The sequence below is a fragment of the Sciurus carolinensis genome, chromosome 4 (assembly GCF_902686445.1).
Source record: "Sciurus carolinensis chromosome 4, mSciCar1.2, whole genome shotgun sequence".
Classification (NCBI taxonomy): Eukaryota; Metazoa; Chordata; class Mammalia; order Rodentia; family Sciuridae; genus Sciurus; species Sciurus carolinensis.
Window position 1 is genome coordinate 19,158,695 of NC_062216.1, and position 22,771 is coordinate 19,181,465.

At 38.6% G+C, this 22,771-nt stretch overlaps 1 protein-coding gene across 3 annotated transcripts in view; it reads right to left on the bottom strand.

The window, feature by feature from the left end:
- The window catches only part of Marchf1 (membrane associated ring-CH-type finger 1), a 761,820-nt gene that overhangs the window by 4,348 nt on the left and 734,701 nt on the right, over positions 1 to 22,771 (bottom strand). For all 3 annotated transcript variants that reach the window (XM_047551412.1, XM_047551411.1, XM_047551413.1), the window contains one exon: positions 13,683 to 13,830. In XM_047551412.1, the coding sequence (XP_047407368.1) occupies positions 13,683 to 13,830 (148 nt within the window). The remainder of the gene's footprint in view (positions 1 to 13,682; positions 13,831 to 22,771) is intronic.

Consider the following 22,771-nt stretch of genomic DNA (forward strand, 5'->3'; position numbering starts at 1 on the left):
ATGGCTAAAACTGCATATGAGGAAATTTTCTCACCTGTTTTAGCAGTGACCTCTTGCATCAAGTATCTGCTTTAATTACCAGATACTGTGTGTTAGATATGGGAACTTTGACATTAATTCCTTATAGCTAAATCTTCAAGGAAGGATCATGAATACACTGCAAGGATCAGAGTTTAAAATTTTTTAAGAATGTGAAATAATGGGCATATGTGTAGACTTCTGCAGACTAATCTCTCTATCTGCTTTCCCTATGAGACAAAAGCCTGCCATATCCTTCTCACTAGAGAGACAGAATTTCTGAGGACAGACATGCAAAAGACTTAAGGTTTTAGTCACTTGTTTCATAAATTTTTTATATTTCGTCACTAAGAATACCATTTCTTGGATATGGTGGTGCACATATGTAATCCCAGAAGCTCAGGAGATTGAAGCAGCAGGATCACAAGTTTGAAACCAGCCTCAGCAATTTAGTGACACCCTGTATCAAAAACTAAAAACAAAGGGCTGGGGATGTAACTGAGTGGTCAAGTGCCACTGGGTTTGTTCCTAGTACCAAAAAGAGGGAAAAAAATCCTACATATCTGTATTTTCTTCTAATTTCCCTCAGTAATGTTTCACAAACAGTTTTTAAAAAATTATTCCATAGGAGTGTAACTACAACATTGAGTATGTTGACCATTCATAGTAAGTGTTAAATATGTGATGGTCCAAAGTCCACCTCTTGATCTTACCAACACGAGGATGGTATAGGGGACATATTTGCTGTATGTTAAAAGTAGTCAAATGTGGATCTGTAGAGGAGGACTGTAGAAATGGGTAGAAACCACGGTGAGTCTGTGCTTCTACATTTTTACAAAAGAGAATGGAATTCTAAATCTATTTATATTTTGTAATAGTGACACTTGCTGTATGCTTCTGAAGGCAGAGTGGACGGACAGTAGCTTTAGTCTATCATAATGAAGCACTTTATCACCTAATATTAACTAGAAGTAACAGGGTGCCCTGTCAATTTCTGGTCCCCAAAATAATAAAACATGGAACATTTCTTGTATGCTCAGACCCCGCCGCAAAGACAATGTTGTTGCCTTTTACAAAGCTAATTCTGCCAATATTGTCAGACTTTTCTAGACATGATAGTCATGTGGTAAGATTTTGTTTTTCCACTGTGAAAAAACTAATGTGAACTTAATAACCGGTAACTTTGTCATATTTTTAAATTTTCACTTTTTCTGCTTTTCCATATTTTCTTTTAAATACCTGTTGTAATTTGGCAAAACAGTCTTTTTGAAGTTTTGACTCCTTCAACCTTTGCAAGTAAACAGTTTTTTCCTTTTCTTTTTAAAACCTTTGCCTCTAAGTCTTCCTTTGAAATTTTGGAAGAAATGCTCTCTGAATTTAAAAAGAGTTATGTTACCAACAAGAAAAATCTCTCACTACTGTTGATGTTTCATTAATTTGTTGCTCTGTTTGGCACTGTTGACCTAAAATGAGTTTCTATGCTTCTTTCAGTAATCAAATCTGAAACTTAATTTTTAAAATGGATCAAATATATGCAAAAGAATTTATTAGAACCTTCATGGGCAGCAAAGATAAATTTTTTTCTCTAACTTCTGATTGGCAAGGACTTCCTTATGATTTAACCAATTCATGGTGTCAGCATCCTGAACATATTCTTGATCCCAGTGGAAATAATACTTGAAAATATCATTTGTCAAAGCTCACACAAGTAGAATATGGGTAATAAGAAGTCTATATCAAAGAAATCAAAATCAACAATTGGTAACCTCAAAGCAGAAACAACTAGGCCCAGATAGTTTTATTAGTGTATTTTACCAAACATCTTTCTACAAATCTAACATTATTCTAAAATATAGTCTGATATAAAAAGAATGTGTATCACTGAGGTTCCATGAATTCAAGTCTGTCTAGGTCAGACAGTGAAATCTCAAAGTGAGATGAGTTTTTCACCATTTAAGTATTTGGAAATTGTAATTAATGTATTTATATTTTTGGAAACAAAACACCCCAAAACTATGCCCAAGAGAACTTATTGTGTGTAAAATTTGCTATAGCCCTGGAACAAATGTTATGATCAAATATCTCCATTTTATACTTGTGTTCAGAAGTCTGATTTCTGTCATCCAAAGCCTTTTTTAGTAAACTTTACCTAAAGTCCTATCTGTGTAGCGATTTCCCAAACATGCCATTTTCTAACACAGGTCTATGCTGTTCCATCTGCCCTCTTTCCTGTACAGAACCCACCCCAGGGAGAGAAGGGTGCAGTCTCTTTTTTGAGGCTGGCAAACATAAATTCATATGGTAATTAGTGGCAACACTGTTATCTTCCTATAACTGCTATCATAACGTCATGGTCCCTAACACCACAGTCTAGGTCAGCCTCTGAAGTTGGCACATAAAGCAAATTTCTGCCATTGAGGTTCAGGAGCAGCAAACACTTCTCCAAATATTTCAAGTTGTGTGCATAGAAATTCTATGAACGTTAACTGATTAAATGCTACTTCAAAGTAAAATGGAATTATTCTGAATATAAAATTAGGACAGATATAGGAGCTTTCGTATCTTTTCCTACTTGAGTCACACCTTGGAAAACTGGTATAATGGCATTGAACTTTTGAAAGGATCAGAGATCAATTATCAATATATTTATTTAACAGAAGATGCTATTTTTAGAAAACAAATAGGCAAAAAAAAACCCCACCCAACAATAGAACTTTCAATTTTAGAAACTTGAGAGTACAAAAATGGATGATCTAGATATTTGGCAGTATTTTGTTGGTCACTTACTGTTTCCATTGTCCCACAACTAGTCTTTGATTCTCAGGATAGTGATTTTCACACTGGAGGTCTGCTACCTGGGTTGGATTTCTTTATACTGATGTATTTGCAACCAACATGTGTTGAGTGACAGCACTTGGTCTTATCTAGTGATGATAATGGTAGTGTATCATATGTTCTAATACCCTGCAGAAAAGTTTTCATTTAGGGATGGAAAAACATGTAGGAAATTTAAAAAACTGGAGTGTACAGATAGTTTGCATTTATTCATAAATTTCCCAATTTGCTTATTACAGACTTTCTGAATTGTGCCCTATTTGGTAGCATCAATTTCTCATCTAAATATTTCACCGCATTTTTCATAATGAACTATTGGGACCTGTTTGTGAACTGTGCACATTTGTTCCACCCATTAAGACAGGAAGCCACTCTTAAGGAACGCCTGGGTAAAATTCCCTGGTTTTAGAAAACCCACGCCATGCTGGCACCCTGACCTAGCTCACAGCTCCAAGTTCAAACGTAGCCCCTGGAGATGGGCATAACCTGCCAGGCACAAGCAACCTGTTTATCTCCACTCTCATCCTGTTGCCCCCAAAGGAAATCCCTATTGATTCCTTTTGGTCTGTACTGCTATAAATAAAGCAAGTGCAGGCTATTTTTTTCATTGTTAGAAATCAGACCTCTTTCCTTGGCTTAATCCATCATGCCCCTGCTCTGAAAATATGTAATTCTTTCCTTTTTGTCTTCATTTCTTGACAAATTACTTTCATAGTGTTTATTTCACAGCCAGCCCATCCCTCCCATGGGTACCAACTCCCTGCCCACTCGGGATGTGGGTGGGAATGGACCATATAAGCTGTACTTGAAACATATTCCTACATATATTTATTTATTTTTGTAGCAATTGCTTATTGTCGTACATTTCAAAAGTTCAACTTCTTTACGAAGAAACAGATTTTTTTTTTTTAGACTACCAGGTTGAGAAATAGACATTGCTCAATTCTTAATTTTTTTTTCTTTTTTTGGTATTCCAGCAAAAGAAATGAACTAAAAATTCAAAGCTCAAGACCTTTAGAGGCCATCTATTTCAATTCTGCCTTCTCTCTTTTGCTATTCAATGCTAATGCTGAGACCATGACCCAATGATCTTGATCTAATAACCTATGATATCGAAATTTGGTTTGCATATTACATAGAAATAGCAGTTAACTTGCTATTTTTATTTAAAATTCTTTAAGTCAAAGCCTTTGTATGTGATTTTAGGAGGAATTTTGACAAATAAGTATATGGGATAATTTTAATGTTCATAGATAAATGGCAGCACACATTTAGAGATGACTGGATCTTAGGGCTGTTCTTACTGAATCCTGAGGAATATAGTGGTATCAAAATGTAGTTAAAAATAAAAAGAGATGAATTCCTCTCCATGTAGAGTCCTTGCATTTGGAATGCAGAAGGGCATTTTTAGCTTCTCTTTAGCTTCTTTCTTAGTTCTCGCCATCTGCATAAGAGGAACCATTATTGGGTATGCTAACTCAGTGTCAACTACAGGTTTTCAATCACAGATAATTTTGTCCCCTAGGGACATGTGGGAATGTCAAGGGACATTGTTGATTGTCATGCCTGGAGTTGGGGTGGGATGCTCCTGATTCTTAGTAAATAGAGGCCATGAACTGAAACGCCCCACAATGCATAGTATAGCACCCTTTCCACCCTGTGCCCCCAACAAAAGCATTATTCAGTCCAAAATGTCAATAGAGCTCAGGGTGAAAATCCCTGTCGTAAAAAAGACAATCATCACTGAAGCCTCTTATTAGGTAACTTGCAGGGAGGATTCAGTATACAAGTAAGATATTTTGGAGTTCTCCAAATTTAGAAGGATTTTTGCTATGAGCTATTATTTTAAGCAGTAGTTTCTGTGTTTAGAAAGCTTTTAGCTACAGACAGGAGATGAAGTGTGCTTTATCTCCCATTTTTAGGGAAATCCCCATGGATTATGTCCAACTTTCCCTTCTGTTTGCTAAATCAGACTACCAGCTGTTCCTCATAAATGCCTGGAGATCTTCCACTTCTGAGCTTTTCTCCATGATATTTCTTTTCTCTGGGTTTTGCTTCCTGACTTCTATATGTCTCCTGCCCCACAAAACCCAACTCAGAAGTAATTCCTAGCTGGAAATGAGCTTTCCCAGTGTCCCAGTTCCAAGTTATTCTCTACTTGTGGCATGAATTCACTTTCTATTGTAACTGTTTTAACCTTGCCATCCTATAATCTTGACAAATACAGAATTTGGCTGATTGGTCTTTGTTTTCCATTGTGCCTTGCTCAGTAGATATTTTAAGGATGAATGAAGATTTTACAGCTTCTCTTGTCAGTTAATCTCTGCTTTTGTTGGTAGACAATCTCAGAAAAACTCTCCTCATGCCCTACCTCTCCTTCTAGAACTAGTGACCCAAATCCGTAATTTACCAGTAGTTTAGGCCAGGAGTTATCAGCTGTCATTTTTTCTGCCTCTACTGGGAAACTTAGTGTGATTCCTCCACTTTCTTTCACGTGGTAACTCTGAATCAGTTTCCTCTGCTCAACACATCCTTCATTAATCTGTTCTTGGGAAGTCAAAGCTTACACTAATCCCTTGGACTGAGTTTAGAGTGGTGAGCATCTCCTTACCCACATACAAAAACAATTTGAGTACACACTTAGTATCCAAATGACCATATTCTTTGAGATAGTCTGTTGTTTCTTTTGCCTTTGACTAAGTGGGCAAGATTTTTGTTTTCTGTGAAAGAAATCATACAAAATTTCTCTGAAGCACAAGGATTCATTTCTATTCCTGCTTTTGTGGTTGGAATTCTGTGAGTTTCTGTAGTGTTGGGAATAAACTCTCTTTTCATCTCTATCTTCCCAGGTATTAATGGGAAACACTAATGGGACAGAAATTGGAGGAGAAAATATTTTGTCTATCATTATTTTCCAAAGAAATAAGAATCTTTTTCTTGTCTCTCATAATAAATTTAATTGGTTCATTTGCATTCCATATCATCATGCTAATTCTCCAAGAAACAGCATCTTAGTCTCAGTACATGATTATTAAAATAAATTCTTCCAGGTTTCCTTTTAACAATTGGATATATGTGATGTGGTACTTGAGGGCTGCAACATCTTATTAGCACACCACCCCAAAGCAATCAACATGCTAATAGCTTTTCCAGGAAAGGCTTAAGATGGTCTGCAGATTTACCCTTCAATATGATGTTGAAGACTTCACAAATTAGAGGAATCAAAATGCTACATTACTTTGCCTGGAAGTGTAGTGCTGCCAAAGTGACAGAAATCAGTACACAATTTTTAAGGAAATGTATATTTAAAGAGCAAAGTGAAAGCATTGTGGACAAAGAAAAACAGATGGATATCACAGCTTGTTCTAGACTCTTAGAAGTCTGATTCTGGGCAAGATTTTTTTAACAAGCCAGTGGGAGAAACTAGAGTGTCCAAGAGTTTGAAAGCAAAGGTAAAAATGTTTGAGAAAGTAAAATTTAGAAATTAATTTTTCTCACAGAAAAAAAAAACAAACACATTTACCTTCTATTGTCTATTGGTATTGGATCAGGAAACGTGAACTGGAGCTATTTATTTCTCCTTCAGGAACCTGAGACTGAAGCACTGTCTATAAACAGGACCACTGCAAACAGTGGGCTCTCTCGTCTCCTTTATAGTCACTATATTTTCAACTTCACTCCAGAAATGCCCTCCTTTTTTTTTTTTTTTTTTTTTTTTTTTGTACTGGGGTTAAACCCAGGGCATTCTGCCACTAAGCTACATTCACAGCCCCTTTTTAATTTTTATTTTGACACAGGTTCTAAGTTGCTGAAACTGGTCTTGAAGTTGTGATCCTCCTGTCTCAGCCTCCCCAGTCTATGAGATTACAGGTGTCCTCCACCATCCTGGCTAAACCCCCTCCTTTTTGGCTAAGAAATACCCAAATCCCAAAATGATTCAGACTTTTATTCAGTATCTTTGCAGTCAAATCCTAATAATGTGGTTAATGACTTTTTAAAGTTTTTTTTTTTCATGGACAAATCCAGATTTACTCCTGAAAGGTATGGATTTTCTTCCTGAAAATCAGCTACTTTAGTGGTTATGTTTTTATCTACCCTAAATAGGTGACTATTTCCTTAATGTATTGGACCCGTTATCTGTTATTTTCTTTGGTCTTAGTTTCTTCATCCTTGGTCGCTTGTTGCAGTAATAGCCCCCAATTGGCACAGGCTTCCCTGTACCTTTGATATCGAGTTCCATTTTGACTCTAATCTTTGCCATGACAGTAGCAAACATGATAAAATCAGAAATTTTAAAATGTTTGCATATGGTGGTTTTACTCTCCTGCTGCCTTTTTAAACACTGTAACTGCCACGTGCCAGCATGCTAGAGGATAAAACACACACACACACACATACACACACACACACACACACACACACACACACATGGCTAGCAGTGCCTGTCATCCGGGTCAGTTGCCTCTGTAGCTACTGGCTGATGCCTCAGCTCTCTGCAAACTCTAACTGACTTGCAGAATTGGGAGTGAAGTAAATGCTTGGGGTTTTAAGTCACTAAGTTTCAGATTTTTATTTATTCATTCGTTTTTTTTAATACAGTAAAGGCCAACTGATACATCACTTAAAAGTGGAAGTAAACATGGTATCTACTCTTATGGTTCTTAGTGGATCTTAAATTAATAGGGATTGATGCCTCAAAACTGCTACATAAGTGTGAAGAGCTCTTACTGCTGTTTTCTGGGTGATCTGAATGCTACAGGTCTTTGACTGACTGAGCTGCAGATTAAGAGCAGAGCTGCCTACCACTAAGATCTTTCCAACTTCACTGGAGTGTTCAACCTCTGGGTGTTCCCCTTGACTCCAGGTAATGGAAACCTATAGAATCTAAGAGGGAAATGTCCAGTGAGCTGCTAGCCAGGCTGCTAGCTAGTCAGCTTTAGTCCTCATCATGTGTCCCTGGGCATCCCTTCCAGTTGCAGTTCCCTCATCAGGAGAATACTTCAGAAATCTCACTAAAAATAAACTAGAATGTCTTTAGATACATATGGAGCATATAGTTTTATTGTTATCTGTTAGGCAATATTTATGCCAAGCTTTCAGCCAAATGACAGTGACTTGGGAACTGAAGCGTATCCACAGGCCCCTTTCAGATTCATTTATTTTGCAGCAATATTGTTTCTCGGAAAATATGTTTCCCTTGGTGATAATATTATGTCCCCGTCTTCTCCCCTGGAGGCACAAAGGCTAGGACACCTATAATAACTTACTCTTTAGATTTCTCTTAACATCAAATTGGGCAAACACTAAGATCCCAGGTGGGTGTTTATAGTATAGATGGAGATGGCACAAATTACTTATTTTTTCATCTTACCAGTGGTCTTTAAGGTCCTTCCCAGCATTTAAATTTGATTTCTGTTTCCTGCCTATCTTATGTAGCAGAGCATGTGACTAGAAAGACACCTGGAGTGTATCTAAAAGCCTTTTAAAATCACCAAACGGCAGAAGAGAACCTGCCTCATTTAACAGCTACATGGACAGTGCATATTTCGAAAAAGTTTCTTACTGGATGTTGGAATGTATTTGAGTGCTTAGGTTATGCAGAGTTACAAAATGTGTTTGTATAAGGAAATGTGTGTGAGTTGATTTTCTCTCGGTTGCTTCTCTCCAGTTGGAGAAATTATTAAATAACAACAAATCCGTTTCTCATATCCTTTCCTTAATTTGTTTCAATGATAATATTCACTGTGAGTAAATGTATGATAAATGTGCATTATTTATATAAACACATTTCAGTTTACCCGATGCAAGGTAAAGTTCATGATTTCCGAAAGAGGAGTCATAAAAAGAATCTTTAGAAGACACAATATCCAACTTCCTTAGTTTCACTGAAGAGGAAACTGTTTCAGAGAGATTAATTATTTTGTTCAAGATAGCTAACAGTGACTAGGACAGAACTAGAAGTCTGGTCCTTCAGATAGTTAGTTCAAGACAGTGTTTATTTTCTTTGAGTTGCTCTTATCTATAGGAGTGAGACACAGCTAGGAAAAAAAAAAACAAAACTGAATCTCTACTAATACCAACTGCTCTGAATAATGGGGTGTAGCCCCTGCCCCAGAGTTGTATAGAGGCTCACAAATGAGTCAGCTGTGAAAACAAAAGCAACTCATTATGTGAGTATAAACCTCGTGGTATGTATTTTTAAATAATTCCAAGGGCTGGAATTATTAGCTCAGTCAGTAGAATGCTTGCCTCGCAAGCCCAAGGCCCTGAGTTCAAATCCCCAGCACCACAAAAAAAAAAAAAATTTCAAGACAACTTTAAGATCTACACCTACATCCTTAATATAGGTTGAGCATCCCAAATCCAGAAATCCAAAATCCAAAATGCTACAAAATCCAAAACTTTCTGAGCACTAATATGATGCCACAGTGGGAAGTTCCACCCCAGGAGATGAGCTGCAGTTGAAACGCAGGTACACTAAATATATTGTACAAAATTGTGTGTCTAAGGTGGAAGAAACACAAATGTATTTCATGTTTACATTTGGGTCCTATCCACAAGGTACCTTTTTATGTATATGCAAATATTCCAAAATCTGAAAATATCCAAAATCCTTGGATAGAGGATACTCAATCTATAGTACAAATTGTTGTTAGGTTTTTGGTCTGTATTTTTGTATTTCACTTTTAACACATAAATTATATATTAGAACATTCTTCTAGAACCTGTAAAGAGAAGGCAGGAGGAACAATTGTTGCCTAAACTAGAGTTAGTAACAAGGGTGATTTGGAGTGTTAAAATTTTCAAGTTCCATATATTTCATTTATTTTACTTTTAATTTTTGTCATCATTGGGGAAAGAAAAGAGTGGAGCAAGAGAGCCATCTGGAGCATCATGCATTTAAATCTAAAAGAACAACCCTTCTAAAGCATATGGAGAATTTTTTTGTCTCCCAGTATTGTCATTACAGCTCAAAAATTTTTGCTGTTTTATATTCAACCTCAATTTGGGTTGAAAAGGACAATTTGTTCCTCTCCAATTATTTCTGAAGGTTTTTCAAGATAGATTTGAAATATGTTGACCTTTAAATTATGCATTGATTTTTTTTTTCTAATAACTTTAAGAGTAAATTCAGGATCAGCACAGTCCCAATGCCAGGGAAGATGGATAGCAGTGGTTCAGACAGATGCCCATACTCCACTTAAATGTGTACATTAGGAAGTAAGGTTTTGAACAATTTGAACATAAATCTGAAGAGTCCTCTTCAGAAGTCGCAGAGGCTCTCCTATGTGGCCCGAGAGCCGTCCCACTGGCATGCGGCTCTGTAGGGACAGCCATGGGCACCGCTTCTCCATAAATACCTGCCTACCTAATTCAAAAGCTTTGAACACTCAAGATAAAAATGATGTCATTTTCATTTGCCTTTAAGAAACTGAAAGCAATTTATAAATGATGAATATGTAAAATATAATCTGTCTGCCCTAAGGGACAGTCCACTGGGAGACTGTGGTCTGAGATCTAGCAACCACCCAAAACTGAAAAGAAAATAGTCCAAGAAAATTGTGAAAGGAAAGTAAAGGGTGGAAAACCTCAGGTACAGGGCATTTACACGTCATCATGCCTTCTATGACATTGACTGGACCACTTGCCACCTCCCAGAGACAGTGAGCATGAGGGATGTGTGATCTGGACAGACATGTCCCTGCCTGTCTGAGCAGATGAGGGGTCTGAGATAGTTAAATGAGCAAGTACATTAATGTGGTAAATCACAGGGTAGGATAGATTCGCAACATAACTGCATTACAGGAATCATTACAGGCTTTGTAGTGTACTAGAATCTCCACAGGTAATTCCAATATGCAAGTAAGGTGGAGAGCCAGGGCGGGGGCAGGTGCAGGATGCTCTTGGAAGCACATGGCAAGGCAGTGACATCAGAATTGCCCGTAGGCTTTTAAAGCACAAATTGCTCAGCTCCACCCTGGAGTTTCTGATACACCAGTCTAGGAGACTAGGAGGTTAGAATCTTCATTTTTAAAAATATCCAGGGGGTGCTGCTGCTTCCGTTCCGGGGACGCATTCTGAGAAGCTAATTATCCTGGTTCATGGAGTTGAACCAGGTTTCCCACAGAGACTGCTGTTTACCTGCCAAGCCTGAGTTGGGGTTAGGGAGGTATTGGAGACACTTGAGTCTTAACTGTGTGTGCAGTGGCAGTGGACAAGAGAATCTGGGAGGACATGTTTTTCATAGAGGGCGAAGCTTAGCAGGGGTCTGCAAGTAGGTTTGAGGAGCAGAATAGATATTCAGCCTAACTGGTGACACTTAAGTCCTGGGGGCAGCATTGTCCCACAAGGAGTTGGGGGTTATATTAAGAGTATCAGCTAAATGGGGATAGGACTTGATTTGATCTGTGGTTTTGTAAATTTGCTGTGATTACATAACTGAGCAGGTGTTGAAGGTGGACAAACTTGTAGAGAAACTCTAGGTAAGAAGCTTTTGCAGTGTTTGAGTTAGAAAAAAAAAAAGTGATGGGTGACCCATGATTGGTGGCACTAGAGAAGGAGATGAATGGGCTAATTCTAGGGGCACATGAGGCAGAATAAATGGGATTTGGTGACTGATGTAAAGGGGAAGAGGACAGCTGAGGAACAAAAGCCATGATGTGGATTCAGCTGCCAGGTGCAGTGTCACCTGTCCCAGGGTGTTGGAGTGAGGCATGGGGTTCACAGAGTTTGGACACGTTGAGGTTGGGGCACCTGGAAAACCTTCAAACAGAGAGGCAGGTGGATGCATGGATTGGAGTGGCTTATGAACTAGAGGCTGTCAGCACAGAAATGGCAGCTGAGGATGTAAGAATAGCCAGGGGGACTAGAGAAGCAGCAGGGAGACAGAAATATGGCAGGACCATGGGTCTCCTGGGTTCTGGAGAGGTCTTGCTGGCTGAAGCTGAGCTGAAGTTGTAGGATAAATGGTCACATCTCACATGCCTTGTAAGTACAGCTGACTAAAATAAACCTAAGAGGAGTTTCTTATGGATGGGTTATGAGGGTCTAAGCAGGGATGCAACGAGACTGCTGCTTGTCAATTCTAGCCCATGGCCTCCATCCCTCTCCTGTAGCGAGAGGAGAAGAGCCCTGCAGTCTACTACGACCAGGCCAAGGCACGGGGAGAGGCAGGCCACATCGCCTTGGGGAAAATTCATGGCTCTCCAACACTGAGCTCCAAATCAGTCAGCTAAAAATATTAAGTCTCTACATCAGGTCTGCCCTGGGTTGCTAGGAGAACACATGAGTCCTAAGATAGTCACCCCGTGAAATTAAATGGGGATGTGTCTGCTTTTCCATCCACACGTGACTACATGGCTGCAGTGTTTATGGAGCATTTTCTAATTTGGCATGGGCCAGTAACTATGGCTAGAGGGAAAGGGTTAAGGGGAAAAAAGAGAGAGAGGGAGAGAGGGAAGGAAGGAAGGGAGAAGGAAGGAAGGAAAGGGTTTACCTTGAGGGAATTTATTTAATCATGTGAATATAATATGATATTTGGAAATTAGTAATCTCTGGAACAATGTGTAATGTAGTTGCAAGCAATGTAGTTTGAAATAAATGATGCAGTATATAAATGAGTTAATACCTACCAAACATACCAACACCAGAGCCTCTACCCTGGCTGTTTCCTTGGCCTTTACACTTGACTTAGCAGTGTGCACTCTTTTGTAAAAGGACGGTAGGATCTGCGGCTCTGTCCCTGGCTCTTGCTCCTCCGCCCTCCCTTACATAAACTGCATCCACAGTGCATGTGGAGGGTCCTCACAGCCTGTTCTCCCAGCCCCTCCTGCTTCTAGAATGCTCAGCTCAGAGAAGACCCGTGGGCTGTGTGCTGCTGCCACCAGGAAGGCCGGCCTGAAGATGGGCAGACTCCTCTGCACTGGTGAATCGTACAAGGGAACAGGAGCAGCAGACCCGCCTCTTCTAAAATTCTCTCTTTCTTTGTTCTTTCACTTTTCTTTCTTTAATTTTCTTCTTTTTGGGAGGTAGCATATAAATACTTTTCATGACTCTTAATAAACTCAAAATATACCATCTGAACAATTTCTCCTTTCAAATTCATCATTTTCTTGGGGGTGTGGGACTGTTTCTCCCTGTTTCACCAGCCCTGATTTAGGCTATATATGCAGATCGTGGAGCTCAGTGAGAGAGAGGACAGGCTGTCCTCAGAAGTGAATGTAAATGATATTTTATAGCTGTTGTGCTTCCCATGTTTGCTTCTCTTATAAATTATCTATCCATTTTAAATGTAAAAATATATTTGGAAACATCTGTTTTTCTAGTCTTGGCACCAACCTTCACAATCACATCGGGCATACATAGTTAAATTTTTAAAACATCCTGCTAATCCATGCTATCAAATTATGAAGTACTAAGAAACCATAACACATTCTCCACTGGACTGTCACCCGATTCATGCATTAAAAGAAGCAATGAGCAGGGCAAATTGAATACAGTTGGAAATCCTTCCATTTTGAGTACCATTCGCCTTTTCCTCTTAGGAAGAAGGTGATCCTTTTTCTGCTCCTGGAAAACCCGAAGTGGCAAATGTCGTCTGTGAGTTTCTCCCTGCTAGGTTGTATATGAGCTTGATACATCTTGCCTTACCTGGACACCCTGTGTAGTCAGTGCCTTATAGTCACAGTTAATTTGGGGAGTCCCAACTGCAAGTGCTGGCTTTATTCATGCATCAGCACGCCTGAACCCAAGCCCATCAACAGCTTCCCTGTCCACCTCTGGGTACAACCAATAGGATCCAGGAGAGGAGAGAAAAGACACACCCTTACCATTGTCATTGCCTTGCTTGATTTCCTCTGCTGTCCGGTCTATCAACACATACAAAGACCAAACCACACAGGTGATGGCGATGACATGGAATGTGACAGAGCAGAATATTTTCCTCCTTTCACTCGTGGTCATCTGTAGTTTTTCCCACTGCAATTGGAAACAAATTACAGGAAACCGAATTTTTAACTAGAAAATTAGACTTTGATTTTATTTCTCAGACAGGGATCACAAATGGAAGGAAAACATAGTTTTGCAATTTAAGATTATACTAGTCAAATAGGTCATTATGTTTGGAGAGCCATGAAGTCGTGAGACACAGAGTTAAATGTACGTTAAATATATAAAAAATAAAAATGAGCTGGAGGCCATGGCACGAGCTTACACTTCCAACTACTCTGAAGACTGGAGGCAGGAGGATCACAAGTTTGAGGCTAGACTCAACAATTTGGTGAGACCCTGTCTCAAAATTTTTGAAAAGGGCTGGTGAGGTAGGTAGCTAAGTGGTTGAGTAGCCCTTGGTTTATATCTCTGGTACTGCAAACATAAAAATAAATAAATACACAAATAAATAAATATAAACAAAAATAATTTCCCATTTTCCAAATGAATTGTCATTTTTCTTTTGCTAGTCTGTGTTGCATTTTATAACATGAATGATATAATTTCAATATTACAAGTTTTAGAAAATCTTTCCTTTTAGGTTTCTGCCTATCACCTCTTGTGGTAACAAGATTTTAAGTAGTGATAGGTAACATTGTCTTAGATTATTTCATGACCTTACATAGTGTTGCATTCTTGGCTTTAACAGGTATTTGAATGGCTGATTAACATTTGCAAGGGAGAGTCAACATTTTCTATTCATAACTCTTAGAAAAATAAAATTTTAACATGTAAGCCATGGAAGACAACCTCCCAGATCCCTTTTGGAAGTGACCTTGATTTGTTGCCGCCATGAGAATTACAAATGCTGGGACAACAGTTGTCCCTTAGTCACACTCCTCAAAACTTTGAGGACTGCTCTGTAAGGCTGGGAGAGAAGGAAGGTTACGAGTTGGTAGAAGTGAAGCTTATATGAGGATATGTTTCCCATAGTTGAAAAAGTAGCCTCTCAAAATAAATTTGAATCTTTTATACCCATAGTGTCACTTCATTTCCATGTTAGGAATCATGTCTTTATTTATTTTGCCTTACTGTATTTCCAAAGGAAAATCAAATCACTATGATTTTATCAGATATGAATTAATATTCACAGTCCTTAGTAACTCAAGATTCTTTATATTATTATGCCCTTGCTAAAACAAAGTCTTTAGAACTTCCTTGAACCCACCCCAGCAACACACATAGAATTTGATGCATGACTCAATTAAAAGCAAGAGGGCATACATCAGGCTGCTAGTCCTGGATCTGCCACCAGCTTGAGACGTGACTGAAATTGCTCACTCTCTCTGGGCCGCACTTGCCTCATCTTCATGAGAAGCAGATTATGGCAGAGGCCATGGCAGAGAGGCTGGGGAGGAGCACAATCATTCTTCACTTCTTCCTTTGTTAACAGGCTAATTCTACTAGGGTCAACATTATGCTCAGCTAAAAGCTGCCTTTCCAACCCTCTTGGCAGAGGTAAACTTTGGCTATTTTCCACCAGTGAGATATCAACAGACATCTACAGGAACATTGAGTTTTTGCTCCTGGGTATAGGGATTGTTCCTTTTATGTTTGCTTCATAGGGATCTATTACAGCTAATTAACCATTTATACTCCTTCCTGTACTGTCGCATCTTGTATATTACTCTAAGTATAATAATGGAGAGATCTTTGTGGCTAGGAAATAAACAGATGTTTCAATCTAGACTGTGTTTTGAATTGATCAATAACTAATTGAGAAGATTTTAGCATTGCTTTGGCTTTTATCAAAACTTCACATCATATTTGAAAGACTGCTTCTTAAAATCTTGTTTTGGCATTTATTTATGACAATGTTAGTTTGAATAACCTGTATCAACATAGACTTACCATTTGGTAACAGCATTTTGTGGCATACTGAATAGTCCTTTAATTACTTCAGAATTCTGTATGACCAATAAAAAGGGTGAGGTGGTACAGAAAAGCAACTTCAGCTGTTCAGATTTCTAAAACGTTCTAGTGTATGAGAATACCCTCCATAACAAAATATTCCTACCAAGTCCATCCTCAATTGTAAAACTACCCATAAAAAAAAAAAACCTTAAAATGAGATTTCTTTTACCTAAGGAGTAATTTGATGAAATGACTGGAACACATTTAAAATCAATGAACCTCCAATAGAAAATATCAGTGGATCTGACAGATGGACCAAATCATTTGTAAAGACTCCTTCTAATTCCAGACAATAGAAGCTCCGAATGTATTTCCTCTAACTGGCATTAGAAGTGATATTTTAAGGAGAAACGAAGTGTGAGGGGACCATCAACATTTTCCACTTTATAAAGACTTAGAGGAACCATTCAGAAATTCCCTACCCAGCACACAGGTAAATGTGATGCCACAGCGCCCTCTTCCTGGTGGTTGTATTACTGCATCTGACATTCATTACGCTGCACCAACAGAAACCATGGTATTTATAACTGGTCATATTGTCTATTCAGTTTTCAGTTTTGTATTCCAAGTTTCAATGAATTTTACAAGGCTTCACCGTGAGGAATAGAAGGAGAAGGTGAAGATAGACAAAGGTATCATAAAAGTGCCATGATTTAATATTGAAGCTGTTGAAATTCAGTAGCAGTTCACAAAAGATTTTGTGATAGGAAAGTGGTAGTGTGTGAAAATTCACAGGCATTTGACTCTCTTCCTGTCTTTATAAAACACAGTGTGATTTCTGCCCACATTACCACCTGCACAATGTAACCCTGTTAAATCTCTAGAGGGTGGGGTGCAGGGGCGCCTCTTGGGTTCTCAAAGCATGTTTCCCCAGTCACCGCCATCAGGGTAGTCCTTGTCACTACTGCATAAACAAGTAGTCCAGGGAAGGGAGAAAATCAGCAAAATAGTTTGGTTATTCGACTCTGAGGTAAATATTCTAGGTTGAATTTTAAAAACTCACAAAATCAATGAATTTATTTAAAGTAAAATGATTTGGTATTAGCTCATTAATCACTAAAACAGTTTCATTTTTCATTTTATCTTTTAAATTAGTGTTTAGGTAACACGAAGGCTTATTAAAACCTAATTGTATTAGTTAGAATTCAAGTATTTGGGAGAGACCCAAACTGGACATTTATGAAGAATTACTCTTGAGATGTTAATGAATTACCAAATTCATAGATTTACCCATAGTGAGTAATTTCTCCCTTAAGTTGTATTTAAGAACACTAGAAGAAAAATCCAACCTGTTCAGACCCCTAAAGAAATCGCTAGAAACTTGATGGTAAATAGGAAACACAGAAGCCATGTTGGGATGCAGATGATGGACACCTGGCCGAGTTCACTGATTGATTGAGGCACTCAGTGTCAACACAAGTCAGAAGTGTACATGACACAAACTTGTCTCTCCACAGAATTACGAATAACCATGTACATGGATTCTCTAATGTCCAACTAAGAGCCAAACCTCAGATGTTTTATCCATTAACCTTCCTTGAGTATACTGTCATTTCCTAGACTATTTTTTGTCCTCTCCACCCTAGTTCTCTTCCTCTTCAGGGCCACTGACAATAATTATTTTGCATACTTTGTGTATGGTCTAATGTGAAGGGACAGTTTGTGTGTGTGTGTGTGTGTGTGTGTGTGTGTGTGTATTCTGGTTGAATGCAGCTCCTCTGTTTCTCTTGATAGCAAGGGGCAAGAGTGTACCATAGCGTGGGTTAGGATCTATATCAAAAGAAATGACAAGTGGAAAGGGTGAGAAATGAATATGTGTCCAGATGAACCTGTGAAATATTCAACTGAAAAATGTGATTGGATTGCTATGTTGGGACAGTTTGTGTGCATCTTGATTTAGAATCGGGGGAAGTAGTTATTGCTACCCATGTAAAGGTCAAAATAACAATGCAAGCAGTTGACTGTCTTACTGAAAAATGATTTATAAACTTTTCCACAAAGAGGAATTCTCCGGGAGCTGAAATCAGTGACTTTACTTTGCTACTTCTCAGTTTGAGTCTTCTTTTGCATTCTGACCTACTGAGTAATCTGTATTATCTGAACATGGAGGGTAATAATAATAAAAATGATTCAATTCTGGGGGTCCTTTATAATTAGAAGCAGTTTACAGGGTTGGCTGTCTAGAAGAATCATCTGGGGGGTTAGGTCCCAGTGTACACCCCCAGGCCTGTTGAATCCATCTCCGATGAGTCAGCCATGCAGTTTTGCAGGGTACTCAGTGATTTAGGGCATAATTATTCAGGATAAGTGCTTGGGGCTCAAATTTTAGCTCTACCATTCAGCATGGTGTGGCTTTGAATTATCGTAATCCTCTGACCTTTCGTTTCCTCTTCTATAAAGTAATAAGAGCACCTGTGAAGCAGGGTAAACTTAATTTATGCATGGAAATGCAGAACATCACTAGCCATTTAAAAGGAATTTATTACAGTTTAGCCATTATCATAATGTGGAACTTGCAGTACCATATCCAACTGGATTCAGGTGTCCTTCCCTTCCAGATGACTGTACTGTGTTAACATTTCTCAAGGATGAAGATGGGTTTGTTTATGAGAATGAAGTCAGCCAGAGACCCCCATCTAATTTCCAACTACATATGGATTTTTCTGAATATCGACTCTCACAGCAGGGTAACATAGTCTGTTTTTGTTAGCTATTGGAACAAAGATAAGAAGGGCAAGTAGGTGAGTTATTTTCCATATAATAGATAGAATCATTTTTAAAAATTGTATGATGATGTTTTCTTTTTTTGTTAGGACTGAAAAATCTATCACAGGTTATAATAAATGCCCTAGTAACTTCACGTTGTTTTTGTGTAATTCAGAGTGTTAGGATTTAATGTTTCCCTAAGAAATATTGCTGCAAATGACAGATTTCATAAGAAGTTAAAGGAACTCAAACATTCCAAATAAACCAAGAGCATTAATGTGGGTGTATGTGATAGTTACGTCTTCCATGTGAAATGTGGACTTTAGCCGCTGCCTCACCTGCACGGTCCCCGAATGGACCAGGGATGCTATCCTGACTGTCCAAGCGATGGCAAAACCCACGAAGCTACCTGAGAATGGGTAAGTGAAAGAAATGACTCGTTTACTCAAAAGATAATTAACTTGGATTTCTGCTCACAAGCACTCTTAGAGTTAGCTTTCAGAGATGTTTGAGGCTGATATAATGGAGCTTTACTGAGAAGTGCTCGCATTACTTTCTGGTATTTACAATACCGTTGAACTTAAAATGGAGAAGTAGAGGTGTACAAATGGAAAAGTAGAGCAGTACAAATGCAATTTATTACAAAAATGCAGAAATACCACTGTAAAGAGCTAGGAAAAGTTGCGCTTAATTAAAGTGATAGTAGCAAACATATGTTCCGTGGATATGCTGGCGATGTTCGCTGACCACATGAAGAATACGTGGCTAAGAATTGTAATTCAGTGGTGCTATTAGGTGCATGATGCAGGGCTGAAACAGAGAGCAGTGTCAACTGCCCCAAAAGAAATTGTTCAATTGTAAAGACACTAGTAGAGGCAGAGGCCAGAGAGTATAGAAAACACTAGAAAGAGCAATGAAGACCAGAGAGACCCTGAGTAGGCAGGAGGTCAGGGTGGTGTTAAGGAGAGAGACAGAAGGCAGAGTCAGGTGGAACAGGCAAGGGACCATGTTTGGAGAAGAATTGGAGTGAAGTGACTGAGAATTTGGACTCTGGGAAGGGCACACCTGAATAGAGAGCCCAGGCTGAACTGGGAGCAAGTAACCTACCCTCCTAACACCTTGGTTTCCTCCTTGGCAAAATTGGAATAACAGTACTATCTCATATAATGTCATTAGAATTTATATGAGATTATATACACAAGCAGTTAGCACATAGCAAGCTAGCAGGTATACCAGGGGTCTCTGGATACTTCATTTATTTGTTAATTTTTAGACAGGGGTCTCACTATGATGCACAGGCTGGCCTGGAACTTGTGGACTCAAGTGATCATCCTGCCTGAACCTCCCCAATGGCTGAGGCTGCAGGCATGGGCTGCCTTGTCTCTACACTAGCTGCTTTGTGAAACAGTTTCACATGGTTCATGGATGTCTTATTAGGTCCATAGCAGACTTTAAACATCACGATTAGTTTTTGACTTCCTTTAAATGTAGCAAGCTCAGTTTGCCAAAGTAACTGCCACTCTCTTTGGTTTATATCCAGTACACTTTACTCATATTACCTGTTTGGTGCCCTGTGAGTTTATGACCCTTGAAGTGATGGAGAGCCCTCATTAGTAACAGTAAGCAAAATTTTTCAGAAGATAGAAGACATAAATTGCAAAACAGACACCCCAACTTTTGTGATCCTGTGAAGAGCGGAGGACCTTAAGAACCAACAGGAAGAGATATAGAAATGACCATTTGGTACTTGTTTTAGTTAGCTTTTCCATTGCTCTGACCCAAAGACCTGACAGGAACAATTAGAGGAAGAAAAACTTATTGGCTCATGGTTTCAGAGGTTCAGTTCATGGTCAGGTAACTCCATAGCTATGGGACGGAGGTGAGGCAGGATCCAAAAGTGTGTGACAAGAGTGTGACAGAAAAGCAGCTCAGGACATGACAATCCGGAAGCGGGAGAGCTGTTCTCACCAGGGATAAAACATAACCCCCAAAGACACGCTCTCAGTGACCCACCTCCTCCAGTCACACCCTAGCTACCTACAACTACCACTCAGGTAATCCAAATCAGCGCATCAATCCCCTGATCAGGTCACGACTCATAATCTAATCATCTCACCTCTGAACCTTCTTGCATGGTCTCAAACATGTGCTTCTGGGGGAAACCTCACATCTAAACCATAATACTACTGAAAAGATGGGAGTAGTCAGGCTGATCTAAGTTGTTGTGTTGATGTGCTAAAAGTTCGTTAGAAAAATGGAATGAGAGAATATCACTCTTGCAGGCATAATTAGTCTAAAAATTTTTGTGATCAGTAAATTAAAAGTTAGTAGATTATTTTTGTGAAACCGATTGGCTATTCAGTCATCCCTTGGTATCTAGGAGATTGGTTCCAGGAACCCCTTGGATACCAAAAACGCTTTATATAATGGCATAGTGCTTGCATATAACCTACAAATATCCATATAATTTAAATAATCTCTAGATGACTTATGATACCTAATACAGGGTAAATGCTATGTAAATAATTATAATATTGCATTGTTTAGGAAAGAATGAAAAGGAGAAAACATCTATATATTTTAAACACATGTTATTTTTTCCCTGAATGCTTCAGATAAATGATAGGTTAAACCTGCTGAAGCAGAACCAGAGAATACTGAGAGGTGACTGTTTTATATTCAGCTTACTTTATCTAGATTAAATTTTTCCCTATAAAATACATGCATATAGCATATAAATGTCTGTAAATACATAAAGGTCTGAGGTTAGAGTATCAAAATGATTTTTCTTTTAAATATTTCCCTTATCTCCCCTTGTTTTCTATCAAGATTTTCATGACAGATGGGATTTCCTAATAATTGAGTAAAGTATTTGTAATATAGAAAAAAAAAAAAGCTGAGTTAAATTATCCACTAGAGGGTGCCATGATATCACATATGAAGATCTGCAAGGAAAAAAGAAATGGGGGAAAAAGTGTATTTTATATGTGTCGTATGTATAATATGTGGTATGACAGCTCATATCCATTGGAACTGTTGGGATAACAGTTAAAATAGCAAGTTCCTAGGCTTCATCCTAGATTCATATCTGCGGGTAGCTTAGGAATATGCATTCTTAACATGCACTGTGATTTTTATGTATGCCAAAGTTGGAGGATTACTTTCCCAAGGAAGGGAAAGTTTAGGGAAATATTTTAGAAAGGCACTGTAATATCTAATACTTTTTTTTTTTTAACAAGAGTGAATATTTCTATCACACCCCTACATCCTACAAGAACCCACCTAAATCTGAGTTGATTACTACTATCAGGTAAGAATGTCACTGAAGGAAAACTAGTTAAACTCTCTAACTTCATTTCTCTTAGTTGACTTGAAAGTAACTAATTTTGGAGGTCACACAGCTGGACAACACATTATTATTCCCCCAGTGGCTTTGCTGTAGTGAGCCCCTCTGATGTATGGGTTATGATGATCACGGCTGCCTAGCTTACTCTCCAGGGACTTGAAGGCCACTTTTGCTGACCCTTAACTTGGGCCTGAAGCTGTTTGATGGGTGAGTAGAACAGGAGGTAAAAAGACTTGGCATCTCTACCTTCATATTGTCTATCTCCTTTTCTGCCTTAACTTTTGGGTCAGATTCTACTTAGTTCTATACATAAATGGCAATCATTTGAACAACGTTGTGTCCAAAATTATAATGCAGGGTTAAATTGATGTAGACTTGCCTAAGTCTCTCTCTTCTCCTTCAAAAATGTAGACTCCTACCAACTGCCATGACCAGAAATGCCAGACCATGAAAGGAGCAAAAAGATATGGCACCTGAGTTCTGGAAAGATCTTAACTGGTTTCCAGAGAAAGCATGAATATTCCTGTCTTTTCTGCTTCTTTCTCTCCAGTGTTATTCCTGTTCTCTGTCTGTGACTCCTCAACTCCTTGGAGGGGAGAAATAGATTTTTGAGTGGACCTCCCACTTCACTATTCTTTGGACATTAAATGAAGCTCTTTCTTCTTTCATCACTCTGTCGCAAATCCTTGGCCTTCTCCAGTGCCCACAGGATTGGGCCTTTTCTCCATTACATAACACAAATTGAAGATGTATTAATAGATTTATTTAAACAAAGTTTCTCTAAATGTATTTAATCAATACCTATGTGTCTGTTTTCTCTTGGTGGTTATAGTGAAAACTATCATAACACATACTCTGGGAGAGAAAGTAGTCTATTCCTGCCTCAAGAATGTTGAAGCAGCAGAAAATCTGTGGTGCTGTGTTCATGAGAATGTTTCATTGTGGATTCTAGTTTCATAAAGA